The 15,238-nt window shown below is 33.6% G+C and overlaps 1 protein-coding gene and 1 long non-coding RNA gene across 3 annotated transcripts; one reads left to right on the top strand and one right to left on the bottom strand.

The window, feature by feature from the left end:
• The first annotated feature begins 209 nt into the window (after nt 1–209).
• Nucleotides 210–3,944, top strand: LOC114322205 (protein VACUOLELESS GAMETOPHYTES). Its single transcript, XM_028269468.2, has 2 exons — nt 210–554; nt 3,131–3,944. Exons 1-2 carry the CDS (start codon nt 330–332, stop codon nt 3,731–3,733), a joined length of 828 nt encoding a protein of 275 aa, XP_028125269.2. The 5' UTR covers nt 210–329; the 3' UTR covers nt 3,734–3,944.
• A 918-nt stretch (nt 3,945–4,862) lies between these two features.
• LOC145820444 (uncharacterized) lies at nt 4,863–8,239 on the bottom strand. 2 transcript variants are annotated; one of them, XR_014362005.1, is made up of 5 exons: nt 8,139–8,239; nt 6,507–7,055; nt 5,921–6,087; nt 5,107–5,278; nt 4,863–5,007 (listed from the first exon to the last, which is right to left on the bottom strand). It is a non-coding gene; the product is annotated as an uncharacterized LOC145820444 (long non-coding RNA). The 2 variants fall into 2 exon arrangements; XR_014362004.1 differs by lacking the exons at nt 6,507–7,055; nt 8,139–8,239 and having other exon boundaries at nt 5,921–6,286.
• Between the last annotated feature and the right edge of the window lie 6,999 nt (nt 8,240–15,238).

Raw genomic sequence — 15,238 nt, 5'->3', positions numbered from 1 at the left:
AAATAATTTTCCAAAACATCTTTTGAAAAAAACCAAACCAAACAACTTTTCGTACTTTTTATCTCTAAAACACATCTCTCAAACACAAACCAAACATTCCCTTAACATCCAACCAAAGTTATGCGCGTGCGAGCATTTGATATGTGGAATGACTTTCTCAACTAAAGTAATCAAAATAAATAATAATAATAATAAAAAGTTTGTGTTGCTTTTTTTTTTTTTTTTTTTTTTTTGCTATAAAATGCCGGTGAACAAACCAAACATGTTGAACGTACTGAGAAAGTGATAGACAGACTGAGAGAGAGAGAGAGAGAGAGAGAAAGGGAGAGATGAGTGATGGTAAGGGAAAAGGAGTGATTGCATTGAAGAAACTAGGGGTTGAAGTACAGAAAGGGGATCACTATTCTTGTCAAAAAACACAACAGATTGTAACAAAATATAACAGCAACGGCCAAACATCGTCTTACCAATCTGAAGAGAAAGCCGCCGTTGTAACCAAGATTGGCAAATCTTCCACCACCACCGTTAAGGTCTTCCAGCGTCGAGTGGAGGAGGTAATCTATACTTATTATATATGTGATTATGTCAAGTATTCAGCTATCAATCACAAAATTAATAGGAAAGACTGTTATCACTTTCGATTATAATTAATATATGTTACATATTTTATTTTATTTTCTTTACACGCCTATTGCTTGTTTCAACTGCTAATATTATTCAAACTATACTCTACTAATTGGGTTTATCATTGTTATAGTGTATAGAATCGTCAACATTGAAACTCTGCTTTTGAAGGAAAGCAAAATGGATTTCAAACTATCGACTTGTTTCAAACTGTAGTTCAATTTTAGCAGTGTATAAAGGTTGTTTAGTAGTATATAAACCAGATCGGATGCCTGAAGTTATGGGGTTTAGATCGGGTGATCTAAATCGGATATGACATAAGCCAATTCAGATCTGATTTAGGTTCTTTTGATTATCGGGTTTAGATCGGGAGATCTACAATCGGATATGACATAAGCCAATTCAAATCTGATTTAGGTTCTTTTAATTGGGTCGGATTTCGGTTTTCTTACCGTGCGTTTGATTGGGGATTTTAGGAGGGATTTTGAAAGATAAAGAAAAAGTGTGTAAAAGTAGGTTAAATATAGGTATGTTTTCTTCATATTTCACGTATTATTTTTCATTTTCCTTTCTAAATCTCTCCTCAAATTTCAAAACCAAACACAACACTAATTAAATCACATTTGAAATTTGTCAGACTCCATCCAAATCCCATCTGTTTACATGCCTAATTTGATGTTATAACTTGTGTTGGAATGTTTGAGCATATCATCGTATTATTTAGTTGTTATTACATTTTCATTGTGATACAAAAATATATATATTTTTTAATTATTAATTTTTTGTGCGAAACAAACAATTTGGGGCGGAGCTAGTATAGTTTAATCTAGGGTGCACTAGCCCCGTTTGGTAGAATTATGAAAAAGTGATTATAGATTATAACTTAACATATTATAACTTACAGCTGTGAGCATAAGGTGGTAACCAGTTTGGTGTAGTTGTGGGATTATAGATTTAAGTAGCAGAATAGTGTTTCGTAAATAAGCTGTAAAATAACTTTTTCTGTATAATTGACTTTTTTTTCCCTTATATGATATAAAAATGATAATTTTGTCGTTTTTTTTTCAATTTTAATTTAAAAAAATTATTTTATTAATAAAAGTTAATATAAATAGTATTAATTAGTATCAACTAATATAAAAATTGATACACTCGATAAAAATGTAATAGAAGTATTATTGTAATAATTTTTTTTCATTATAATTAATTAGTATCAATTAATTGCTTAATCAATATCAATTAATACTAAAATTATTAATTAGTATCAATTAATCGCTTAATTAGTCTAAATTAATACTAAAACTATTAATTAGTATCAATTAATATTAATAATTAATTTTTATTAGTATCAAATAATATTAATAATCAACAATGTTATTAATTAGTATCAATTAATAATTAATTCATTACAAAAATATACAATATTAAATTTTTTTGACATTTCTGATTTTGTTTTTATTAAATTTCTTTTATTACAATTAATAATATAACAATTGTTATTTTTTTAATTTATTATTCTTTTTCATTACAATTAAATTGTGTAATTTATTTATGGATATAAATTGCATAATTTATTTCAATATTAATAAATTATTTTTATTATTGTTTTGATTAATTTTTTTTTTATTTTTATTTCAATTTATTTTGTTCAATATTATTTTTATTATTTTGTTTTTAATTATTATTTTTGTTTAATTTATTTAATTTTTTTTCCTTCTTTTCCTTCCTGAGCCATCCGTACGCCGTCGGTGGTCTGCAACCGTAGCCTAGATCGACCCTAGCCAGTGGTCTGCAACAGAGAGAGAGAGAGAGAGACGAGATCGAGTGAGATTGCAGATCAGATCGAGAGAGAAAGACGAGATCGACCCAACCATGCGCAGAGAGAGAGCAAATCGAGTGAGATTGCAGATCAAGTGAGAGTGAGATTGTAGATCGAGTGACAACCCATATTTTCATCAGATCGAGTGACAACCCAGATTTTCATCAGATCGAGTGAGATTGTAGATCGAGCAACCCAGATCTTCATCTTCATCTTCATCAAGAGAGGGAGAGAGAGAGAGCGCACAACGCCGGAAATCACCTCCACACGCCGGAAATCGCCAATCACTCTTTGAGAGCAGTGAACAGTGTTTTCATTGTTGTTTATATAGTGAGCATTTGGTAATATTTGAGATTGATGAGGGGCATTTTAGTCATTTTGTCCCTCAATTCCAGCTACCCGCTTAAGTTGCTTCATTTAAGCACCTCCTCACCTAGTCACAAAATAATCACTTTTTTGACTTATTTTAAGCTAAAAATTGATCACTTAAACTAGATCAAACAGTCAAAAATTACTTAATTTAAGCTAAAAACTGAAATAAGCTGACTTTAAGTTCTACCAAACGGGCCCACTATCACATATAATATCACCCCTCTTACTAATTTTTTCTACATTATTGTGTAAATTATTTATACATTGAAAATTTTGATTGATTCAATAATTATAATCTTATGATTTTATGAACAGACAATTCACCACAAATCACTTCCTCCTGTTAAGGACAAGATAACTCACTTCAGCCATCGCCATGACCTGCATCGATACGAGGTGCAGAAACGAGACAAAATCAATTGCAACATATGCGAGGCAGAAATTCTAGACAAGGCTTGGAGCTGTGAAAGTTGTAAATTCTTCATTCACAAGTCATGTGAAAGCATTCCACAAAAGATCAAACACAAATCCCACCTTCGCGACACGCTCATCCTCCGATCTTCCACCAATTATGCATGTGGAGAGTTCATTTGTGACGCTTGTTGTGACTCTGACAAGGGCTTTCACTACCACTGCTCTCCATGCAAGTTCGACATCCATGTTGCCTGTGCCGGCTTGCCCTCTGCCGTGAACCATCCAATGCACAAAAATCCGCTTATCCTTTGCTATGATTTCCCCGTCCGTAGTTCTGAAACTGTCAAGTGTAAAGTTTGTGACATGAAGATCAATAAGAAAGGGTGGGCATACTATAACGACGATTCCAAGTTTATTGCTCATATATATTGTGCAGTCAATAAGAAAAAGAAAGATTCAATTCTCGCGATCCAGAAACGCTTACAATCTCTTCAAATGAAATAAGCAGCCAAGAAGCCAACCCTTCGCCATTTAAGCGATCTATTAGGTTATGTTAATCTATGTTTTTTATTAAGTGCTATGTTGTTATTGTTGTGTTGTGTTGTGTTTCGGGATAATGATCTTCGTGTCAACATTGCTGCATTTGTAATTCTCTTGATTTGTTATGTTCGAGCACTTCAATTACTAAATAATGCTCATGTTATGATGTTCTTCTCACTGCAGGAATTTTTAGCATTAGCGACGTTTAAAAAACGCCACTAGAAGTCTCAAAAACGCCGTTAAAGGATAAAGTGACGTTTGTAACTTGCGTCGAGGATACGGCCGCCGTCTTAGGTATATGATGTTTATTAAACGTCACTAATGACTTTAGCCGGCACTTTTTAAAACGCCGTAATTCTTAAACATCCGTTACGTGAAAACTGTCACAATTAATTACTGACGACACATGATGACATTTAGTGACGTTTTTTCAAAAACGCCATCTTTTCTATTACAGTTATATGCTCACATCAGATAACGACATTTAGTGACATTTTTTTCAAAAACGCCATCTTTTCTCCTTATTTTTTTAAAAAAATAACACCTGCTATTTATAGAAAGAAAAAATATAAATAAATTTCATTTGCACTCATTAAATCTGCAAAATAAGAATTTAATTGTCAAATTGCACTATTAGCTAAATAAGGTTAAATCTAAAAGTCAAGAATTCTATACAAAAGCACATAAACTAAAAAAATATCAAACAAGTTTAATTCCTCTTTCATCCTCTTCCAGATTGTTAAAATGTTACATTTGACAAACAATAGAAGAAAATTTGTAACATTTCCTACTTATTTATATTTAACCACAAACCATACCCCAAAAAATGTTAAAAAACCATCAAAATATTGGATAACCCATTCATTGGCCAACGCTTATTTCAAGGAACAAGCTGGCCAATGCTCCTACCAAAAACTACTGGAATCAGTCATAAAAAAACTAACCCAAAAATAAAAAAAGAAAATAAAAAGTTAGCAAATTATAATCATTGCCAATCCCATCGCAGTTTTTACTATACAATATTAATCAACAAGTTTATGTTTCAGAAATAAGCTACAACACAAGTTCTAAAAAAGTCTAGGCATCAGTAGAACCTCATGTTGATGTAGGCAAGCTTCAAATCTTCTCCTATTTCTTTCTGTAGTTCCAGAAAGCCAGATGAACCAAGCCCAATATCTTCAATTTCTAGTGCTTGAATACCTATGCCCAAAAATTTTCCCAAAGGTGCTCCAACTTTGCTGGAGGACAGCAATATCAGAACCAATAAATCTGGAAATGAAATGACAAGAGCGGAAGTCTAAACTCTGTTAGACTGAAACTACATAAGCCAGACTAACCTGCCAAGGCCATTTTCTCCAATAGATAGAGAATCCAGTGGCCTCTTTAAAGTTGAAAGAACACCTACAAGTTGACTCACTCCATTACATGAAAGCTCGCAATTTTCCACTTTCAAATCAGCAAAGTGAGAGTCCCCTTTTAGACATCTCAACAAAGTAGGGGATTAAACTCCTGAAAAGTCCGGAACAAGTTGTAAGACTGACTGAACTGGACAAAACCTTGTCCCAACTCAACAACAAAAAACAACATATCACTATTTTCATTTAAAAAATCAAACTAAAATTTACAAGTGGAAACCAAAAATTTAATCAACCCTTTAAGGACTTAAACCTCTGAATCACAAGGCCTTTGATCCAGATGCTTGAAATTTGTCAACAACCCATATACGGCAAACACTCTAGATTATGAATTTAAGAACACCCAGTTTCAAAGAAGTGAAAATTTGGGTATCAATCCCTTGCCATAATGTACCATTAGAGTCTCTGCCGCCGTGTCGCCACCCGTCTCTCTTCATCTCTCTGATTTCATAACTGAGAGAAAAGAAAAGAGGGGGAGGGAGGGGGGGAGGGAACTATGTTCAAAACAACGTCGTTTGGTAGCATTGCAGAGACCGTGGCAGAGGATCCGGACACAGTGTTAATGTGGATGGTGATGATGTCAGTGGTGCAGTGATGGTAATGATGATAGGATGTCAATGACAGTGGTGATGGTGTTAGGATTCCTTTGAGAACTAAATTTTTTTTTCATTTGACTTCCCAAACATCAGAAAATATTTTTAAAACTTTGTTCTTGAAAATACAAAAATAAATTTACCTCTCTTAATACCCCACCCCAATTCTGAAGCTTCTAGGATGGACTGTAATGGTGGGGTTCGGGCTCCCCTTAGAAGTCGGACCAACTCCACCATTTTTCAGAAGAGACATCACTGGACATATGTTCATATATGGCCGCAAGCAGGTTAAAGGACATCATTTACTCTCCTACAATTACCAACTCAGGCAGTAAAGATAAAGAGAGAAAAATAATTAACCTTAAAAATTAAAACATAATAATAATAAGATCATCTGACACCGTCATGGATTAAAAACCCATCCAAAAACTTCAGGTCCACAATCATTTACTACAAGCTCTGATCCTCGACAACCGAGTTGACTAGAGATATCAATACCTGTTAGACGCCTAAAGAATTTTTGCAGAAACAATAATATTAGCTACACCCTTGATGAAAGATTAAAAGCACCAGGGAAATCAATACAGCAGGACTCCAATGTAGATGTCCTGTAAGTTGTAACACTGACGTGTGTGTATGGAAAAGCTAAATTTAGAGAAATCTAGTGTCCGGCATGGACATACTCCCGCACCATTCAGGACACCAGTTTTCTTCCTAAAAGAAACAGACCTGACTGTTCATGCAGAAGTCATCCTCCATGAGTTGCTTCCGAGCAATATCTTCACACACGACTAACTGTTGCAGGTAGCTCAAGGACAAACCCACAGAATAGATATAGCCTGAGAACTATACTTATCAAAAAACTGATTACGTCATTTAAGCAAAAACATATACGCAAAATAACAAATGAAAGAAACACAAATAGATAAATATCAACTGCAAATCAAAAAGGAGTTCCACCAATCACAATATATCAGTTCACTCAGCCGGGGATAATTGTTTAATATCAAGAAAAGACGGGAAGGAAAAACTTAAACCAGTTTCCATAATACTTCAAACCTGAAGCTATTTAAGCAGGTCTACCCAAATATTCACATCTTCACGTCGACGCATTTCTAGCACAAAAGCATCAAGTAGCCTTCGGATACATGAAAAAACAGCAGTCTTTAAAGAGCCAAACAGACCATACCAAAAGTAGAGATGTGATCAATTAGAGGCCACCCGAACTTTCTACTCCAGTTTAGATGCACCGAATTCATTCTTAGATTTTGACATTACCTGCAAAAAGAGCAACAAAGAGCATGCATTAATGGAAAGAAGTTGAGATTCGTTGACCCATGACAACTTGGGTCTCTTAGGTTCCTGAGTTCAACACTCATCAATACATCATTCTTAAACTAGAAAAGCAGTTTTTTATTATTATTATTTTTTTTAATTTTTTTTTAATGACTGCATTTTATAATATGTAGATCACAAGAAACTCCAATTATCTCACAATGTTTTCTTAAATAATTAAGAAACAAGAAACCTCCAGAACTTTCCTAATCACTTCCAAATGGGCAGAAAATATGATATCAATGAGAAAACAACCATGAAAGATGCTACCACTGGGAAAACTTGGGTATAAACTATGAAGCATGCCTGAGTGGTACTTTCACATGCATGAACAAATACAAACTGCACATATTTACACACAATCAAGCAGTGGCGGAGCCAAGATTTTGATTCATGGGGGGTACCATTAAGTCGAATCCTTAGCAAGATCAATCACAACCTAAACGGATCCAATTTCCATTTGGTGATAGAACAACCAAAGATCAACATATCACTATTTTCTTCGTCTACGGTCCTTGAAACAATAATACCCATCACAAAAAAACAAATACAGGGTACTTACAATGCCCTTGTTCCTTCCATAGTTATTAGGTTCTCGGAAAAGATGACTTGTATCACAACGAGCAGAGAAGTTGACAACTGCCCACCGTTCAATTCGGATGGGGGTAAAGAGTTGCTTTAAAAGAATAAAACAAGAACAATTTAACTGCCAAATTAGTTCACAAAGTTGCTAAATTTAAGCAAAATAGGGAATGTAAAAGAATTATCAATTTCTGCAACCCTCCACCTAAAGTTGGAACACTTCTCTTCCATTATTACAAGGAAGATAGCTAGGCCGTTTTGGTGTTCCAACATCAAGGCATGGCATGAATGCGGAATAATTAAGTTCAATGTTATCCACCATCAGCATTCCTCACTTTCAAAGAAAAACTTGGAGAAACAATAAAACAAAACAGCATTATAAGTTTTCAACTGGAATGTATCAAAATAAGAAGTTCCATGCAATTAAACAAGCAAAGCACTTACAATTGCTGATTGCAAGGCTTTTCACTCAAACCTATGATCTTAAATTCCATGTTGTTGTGCCTTGTCTTAACCGTCATATTTTTTTAGCATTTTCTTAGCCTGAACATGTCCAAACAATTACAATTTCAATAGACAAATAATAAAAATAAAATACAGAACAAACTACCAATAAATTACCTTTGCCCATTCAATATTACGAGGTTCCCGTGCATTCTGATTGGCCAGAAGAAAATCAATCACAGGTCCAGGTGTTAATATCATAGTTGTAGACACATCTGCACAATGAATTGTACGTAGCATTAAAAATGGAAAAATCCCTAAAAGAATGACTACCTCAACAAAAGGCAACCCCTGCATTCAACACCATAAGTTCATTTAGCAAAAAGATAGCAGATTTGGAAACAATAAGAAACACAAACAAAAGGGGAAAGCCGATGGCCTTCCTTGTGGCCTAGTGGCATGGGTGGCAGCACTTGGGTGCTTGCAAGGGTGAGGTAAGGGGTTCAATCCCCCAGGGTGCTAACTTTTGCCAATGAAAAAAACAAAAAAACAAAAGAGGAAATGTGAAACAAAAGAGGTAATTATTTTTATATTGTTTCAATATAGACTATCAGTGAAATAGCTCAGTCAATGCATCTTCCAATGACAATTCCCCTGTTTTCTATGATCAATCAAACAAAGGCTAGTTAATTTTCAAGGTCAAATTGTAGTAAAGATATAAGGAGGCTATTGTACGTTATGTATATAAACTAATACCATGATGATTCATTTCATCATGGGCCATAGATAACTTTTTGTTTGCATACGCTGCTCGCTTGGCCGTATTTCTTTTAATTCTCCATTCTTCATCTGACAAGAAAAAACGATTAAAATATTTCAAAAATCTATGTCAAAGATCATGTTCTATAGCATATTACTTCTACAGGCCATAGGATCCCTTTGATAGGCCTCATAGTTTGGGAACCATTAAATGGGGTCCAACTCCTTAGAATGAGCCTAATCTATACAAGACAATCAGATTCATCTCTTTAGACCAGTCTTATATGAGACAATGACTGAAAAGAAAATGCTATGGACCATGGTAAAATAGTGAAGCTGATTACAACCTACTTAAATTGCAATTCAACCAACTAAAACTTACCTCAGTTTCACCAGCAGTAGCAGCTACTGAATGAGCTACTTCCATCTTCCTATTTTTTTCAAGGAATGCAGCACGCTACAAAAGATTGTATGGTCAAATATGTGAGTTGTGAAAAACTAAAATACTATCATCAAAATGTTTTAGTTTAATATGAAAATATCAGACAGACAAAACTTCTAATGGATCCATGGCTGCATTTGATTTGTAGAATGTGTCCAAGAAAGACCCTTCAACTGAAAACAAAGAAACACCAAAAGAAATCAGATGTAGATGTACAATATATTCATAACTGATGACTCAAATCATCTTAAAAGCATTTGAAGATCCCCCAAGTCTTTGTATCGTATCTTGTTGTCTACAGGAAGCATGTTTCAATGCAGATATAAAAATATGTTCTACCAATATACAAACATAGATTGAAAAAACTGAAAATAATGAGATTGAAAAACAGAAAGATCAAAGTGAATGAGATTCTATTGAAAAGAGAGCAGACCAAAAATAGCAAGTGAAAAGATTAAAAAGTGTACAATTCGACTGAAGAGAGGCCAGATCGAAGAGCGAGGAAGATAGTAAATCATGTGTTTGAGACCAAATCTGAGAGAGAGAGAGAGAGAGAGAGAGAGAGAGAGAGAGAGAGAGAGGACGAGACCAGAGGGAGGGCAGCGACGAGAGGACTAACCTTAGGAGGAGCTTCAACAGGTAGGGCGCATCCAACGCCATCGCGCTCGAAACCCAATATTCATGATCTCGTCTCCTCATCTTGCTTCGACTCGACCAGTCTTGGTCCCGATCCCAAACCATGATCTCGATCCTTTTTCACTCCTCGGTCTCTTAACCTCACGTTCGTGCAAATCAACCGGTTCACCTTCCTCTGCAAAATTATCCGAGTCAGAATCAAGAAAAACAAACAATCGTGAAGAAATTTCAACCAAATTGATTCAAGAATCGATGGATTTAGAAAACAATAGAGCGAGAATTGAAATTGAACCTGATGAATCTCTCAAGAAGTATGCGGAGAGACAGAGAAAACCTAGATCTAGGACGAAGAGAGAAAACAATAGAGAGAGAATGATAGACAGAAAGAGAAATGGAGACGGAGCACCGTTATAAAGCGAAACGCGTGCTTATAAGAGGATAATAACGCGTGTTTTTAATTTCACTTTATGCTTTCCACAGCGTTTGTCAAAAAAACGTTGTCTCAAAAATGTGGTTATAGGCACATTTTGTTGTAGTGTCTATTCCAATCTTTGTGTATTGTGTACTTTGCATTCCATAATTCCGTTGTTTTTTGATTTGATTGAGGGACATCATCTGATCAAATTAACTCATCGATATTATGTAAACATTTATTGATAATGCTAATATTTATATTGTTAAAAGGACCTTATAAAATTGAGAAAATAAGTATGATACTTTTATTTTGATACTAGGAGATATTTTTAAAGTTTTATTGAGGGCATTCTGGTCAAAGGTTTATTTTTCAAATTGTTAAGCCAATAGGTCCAATTGGCGTAAAACTTAATTTTTAGGCTAAAAGAACACTATTTGTCCAAAATGACATGTTATTTGTTCAAAATTTAATTATATGTCTATTTGTTAAAATATCACATATTTGTTCAAGTATACTTATTTGTACACATCACATATATGTCCAATTATCTATTCAAATTTATATATGTGTCACATATTTGTCTAAGTATTTTTTCAAATATGTATACGTGTCACCTATCTATTCACATAGATGTTCAATATCACTTATCTGTCAACTCGTTGCCACCAACTACCGTCGCCAATCATTTTTCAATGATTTTTCCAAGCAATTTTCTGGCAACACTGCATGTTGTTATGGGAAATTCTATTTTCATACACCTACTTATCTCAGTGCGCACACTTAATAAATTATTATTTTAATGATAATTATACTCTAAAGTAAAATGATCATAATAGATATGAAAAAACACTTACAATATTATATAAAAATATTTTCTGTACACATATTTTAAAAACAAAAAAATCTCAGTGCACATCTTTTAATATATAGAAAAAAAAATTAACAAACCCTTATTTTTCCATTTTAGACAAAAACAACATGAAACAAAATATAGGAGATTTTTTATGAACTTCTTTCGTTCTTAACATTAGTTTTCTAGTCAACCAAACATATTAAAATCACATATTTATACATCCAATTGAAATAGGAGCATTATAAAATAATTACAAATGCTTGGTTGTGTTGAGGATTTTCATTACATATTAATTTTTTTTTAAAAAAAAAACAAAAAACAAAAAACCCTTTTTTAATTGGCTAAATCCAACATTCTACAATAGACTCTTATAAACTAAACCCTAAAAACTATACATATTGCAGACCTTAATTAAGAAAAAGTTGTTGATCTCAATCTTATCCCAACTTCTATGGTGGATCAAACCCCTCCCCTTCTCATTCCCCATCTCCACTACCACTCTTCATTTGCTGTTCTCTTCCCCGATTCCCATTGTGTTTGTTTATTACTAAATCGTTACCATGATGAAGCAAAAATATAAACTGAACATGTTAATAGCAAAGACCCAGATGAGATTTCTTTCAACTAATCAACATGCAAATAGAAATGCTAGGGCTTGTTTGGAAAGTGGAAATGGGTTTGATGATAGAGGTTAATGGCGATAATGGAGATGAAATTCTTTTTAGTTCAAATCTGCTCTTTGTTAGAGCTTCAATTTCCTCTTGATCAGAGTTTACTCTCAACTATGGATCGGCTCCATCAATTTTGCCTCGGACAAATTGCTCATTGACTGCATAAGAGTAGCTAGATTGATGTGAAAGTGTGTGGGAGACACGAGTTAAGGGAATAATTGAAATATTTGGAGTGTAAAATGAGAACAATAATTAATAATCAAATTATTAAGCGCGTGCATTGAGAAATGATGTACACTGAGGTAAGTAGTTGTGTGGAAATAGAATCTCTTTGTCGTTATCATAAAAAAGATTAAATATTGGACTAAATGACATATAACCCCATAAAAATGGATTTTTTTTACCAATTAACCATTTTATCTATTTATTTATTTTTTGGTAAGGCAGTTTTAGGAAAAATCCTCACAAGGGATATTTGTAATTTCCAGAACATAAAGTGAAAACAGGTTTGTTGCTTTGCTTGTTATTTGTTGTTAAGCCCTTTGTTTTTGTTGATTTCTCACCAACTCTTGATGTTGTGCAAGCAAATTATTGGGTGTGTATCTCAGTGCCAACTTAGTTCAGATCGGTTTGTTTCGCTATAGTGCTCTTTGCACTCATCGTTTTTCTTTTTGATGTAACATCTTTGATTTCATTAATAAAGGTGGGTTCTTTTGCTATATATAAAACTAAAAAAAAAAAAAAAGTTCATAATGTACTTTTGAATAGGATTGAATTTTTCTCAAATTCAAATAACAATTTAACTTGAAGAGGGCCACCACAGCTCTTGTGTCGGTAATCTGAATCATTTATTTTAGAGAAAATATCATTTCGCCTTCCAAACTTTCACGTATTTTTCAATTTGACCTCCAGACTTCGATTAATATCAATTTTACACCCAAACTATCAAAATTTCGATCAATTAGGCCCCTCCTGTCACATTCTATCTACAATTGGACGGAATGTGTTGATGTGGGGGCAAATTGATTTTTAAGGTATAGTTTGGGAGGCAAATTGATTTTTAATTTGGGGGACAAATTGATTTTTAAGGTATAGTTTGGGGGGTAAAATGAAATTTGAAATGAACCTTGGTGCCACGTCAGCACATTCCGTCCAATTGTGGACGGAATGTGATGGCAGGGCCAAATTGATTAAAATTTCAAAAGTTTGAGTGTAAAATTGATATTAATTGAAGCTTGAGAGTCAAATTGAAAACCCTGTGAAAGTTTGGGAGGCAAAATGATATTTCATCTTTATTTTATAGTGTCCTTGATGCATATTATTAATGAAAAAAAATTAGAATGATCAGATAAACATAATCTTTTCATTTTTTTTTGTGTTTGTCTCTAGAAAAAAAATGAACAATACGTATATTTTTAAAAATAAACTATCCATTTTTTTGGAGAAAAATAAAGAAAATGACAATCTCTTCATTGGTTTGTGTAAGCAATTGTATTCTTTTTATTTACACTTATTCCCCCCCTTCCTCCCCCTCTTTTATAGTTATAAAACACAAGTGAAAGGAAAGGAAACAACTAAAAATTTGAAAGAAAATAGAGAAAATTGTTGAAAAGTCAAACCTAAGGAGAGTATAAGACATTAAATCCAGTAGATAGTTTTTGATGGTGAGATGTCCATTCATTGCGAAATAATTTGATAAAAAGTCATTTTGTTTATTTTGAATGACATCTTGTTTCTAATTTTACCTTTTAATTTATTTGTTGACTTTTGTTGACTATCTGCTCAAATTATTTTCTATTTATTCAAATTTATATCTATTTGTTCAAATTATTTCCTATATGTTCAAATTTTTGACTATCTATTTATATTTTTGACTATCTGTTCAATTTTTCCCTCTATCTGTTCAAATAACTATTTTAATTTTATTAATTGTTCATTTTTTTTTCTTTCTATCTATTAAAATATCAAGCCCAACCAAATTCTATCTATTGAAATACATAGCCAAACCAACCCCTATCTGATGCAATACCAAGCCCCTATCAGTTCAAATTTTGAACAAATATCTTCAAAATAAATCTGCCAAAATTTATCTTCTTTTTTTTTTTAAAAAAAAAAATTTGTTGCAATTCGTTTCTTTATCATCATCATATCATCATCACCACCACCACCAACACCACTACCACCACCAACAACGACAACAGAAATCACAGATCTATTGCCAAAATCACAGATTGAAATGTATCCAACAATCAATTCCCTATATGTTCCAAGATTGAAAGAAGAGATACCGAGAATGATCATTAGATTTGAAATCTAGGTCGGGTGGGAAGGTTGACAGAGACAAACCCTTGAGAGATAGATCTTCAACTTTTACACGTGGTTTAGGCAACAAAAAAAGGGATACCCTGAATTTGTGTTGCATGCGATGAAGCACTTGATCTAGGATAAAACTTGAAATGTGGTCTTTCAACTCTAGGATAGATAGATCAATCTTTGAAATTCATCAAGCAAGCAATACAAACACAATGCTAATGAAAAAACATATAACACATGGATTCATTCATGAAACATCTAGATCGAACCACATTCTAGCAATTAGAAAAAAAAAAATTACAATCACAACATAAAAATATATATAGAGATTACCTGAGGAAAGGAAGAGCTCTAAGCCTAGATGTTACCGTTGTGGTTGCGGATGGCGGCAGAGGTGAGGTGTTGGCCTTGGTCGTTGATATTATGTATGATCAAATCTTTTCTAAAATCAACCCAAATCACTTCTTCAAATGGAGATCTGTCGATCCGATAGAGGTTCGCTACTTTATTGTCGAACAGTGGCATAGCACGATGACGGAGGACGATGAATCAGATCTGAAATAAAAGGGTTTGAGAGAGAGAGAGAGAGAGAGAGAGAGAGAGAGAGAGAGAGAGAGAGAGAGAATCCTGATCGGTTGCGATTGAGGTGGTCGGTGGCAAAGATAAAGATGAAAGAGAAGAGAGAAGAGAGAGAGAGAGAGGAAACTGTATGTTTTAGGGAAAACTACAAGCATGTAGGAGAAGGGAAAACAAATAACTCACACATGGAGGGGTGCAAGTGACACTTGTACCCCACATCCTTTCATTTGCGACCTCTCATGTGTAGGTAATTTTTTTTCCTTCTCCCACCCACATAGTTCTCCCTATGTTTTAGGGTTTAGGTTAGGCAATAACATATATATATATATATATATACATGGGTAGTTTAGTCATTTTGTTGGAGCTTATCTTTATGGACAAAGTATTTTTAGAGTGTGGACATTTGACAAAAAGAATCCAAAATTGGATTTA

The sequence above is a fragment of the Camellia sinensis genome, chromosome 2 (assembly GCF_055761805.1).
Source record: "Camellia sinensis isolate YWXY chromosome 2, ASM5576180v1, whole genome shotgun sequence".
Taxonomy (NCBI): Eukaryota; Viridiplantae; Streptophyta; class Magnoliopsida; order Ericales; family Theaceae; genus Camellia; species Camellia sinensis.
This window is presented reverse-complemented; position numbering and strand designations above follow the sequence as displayed.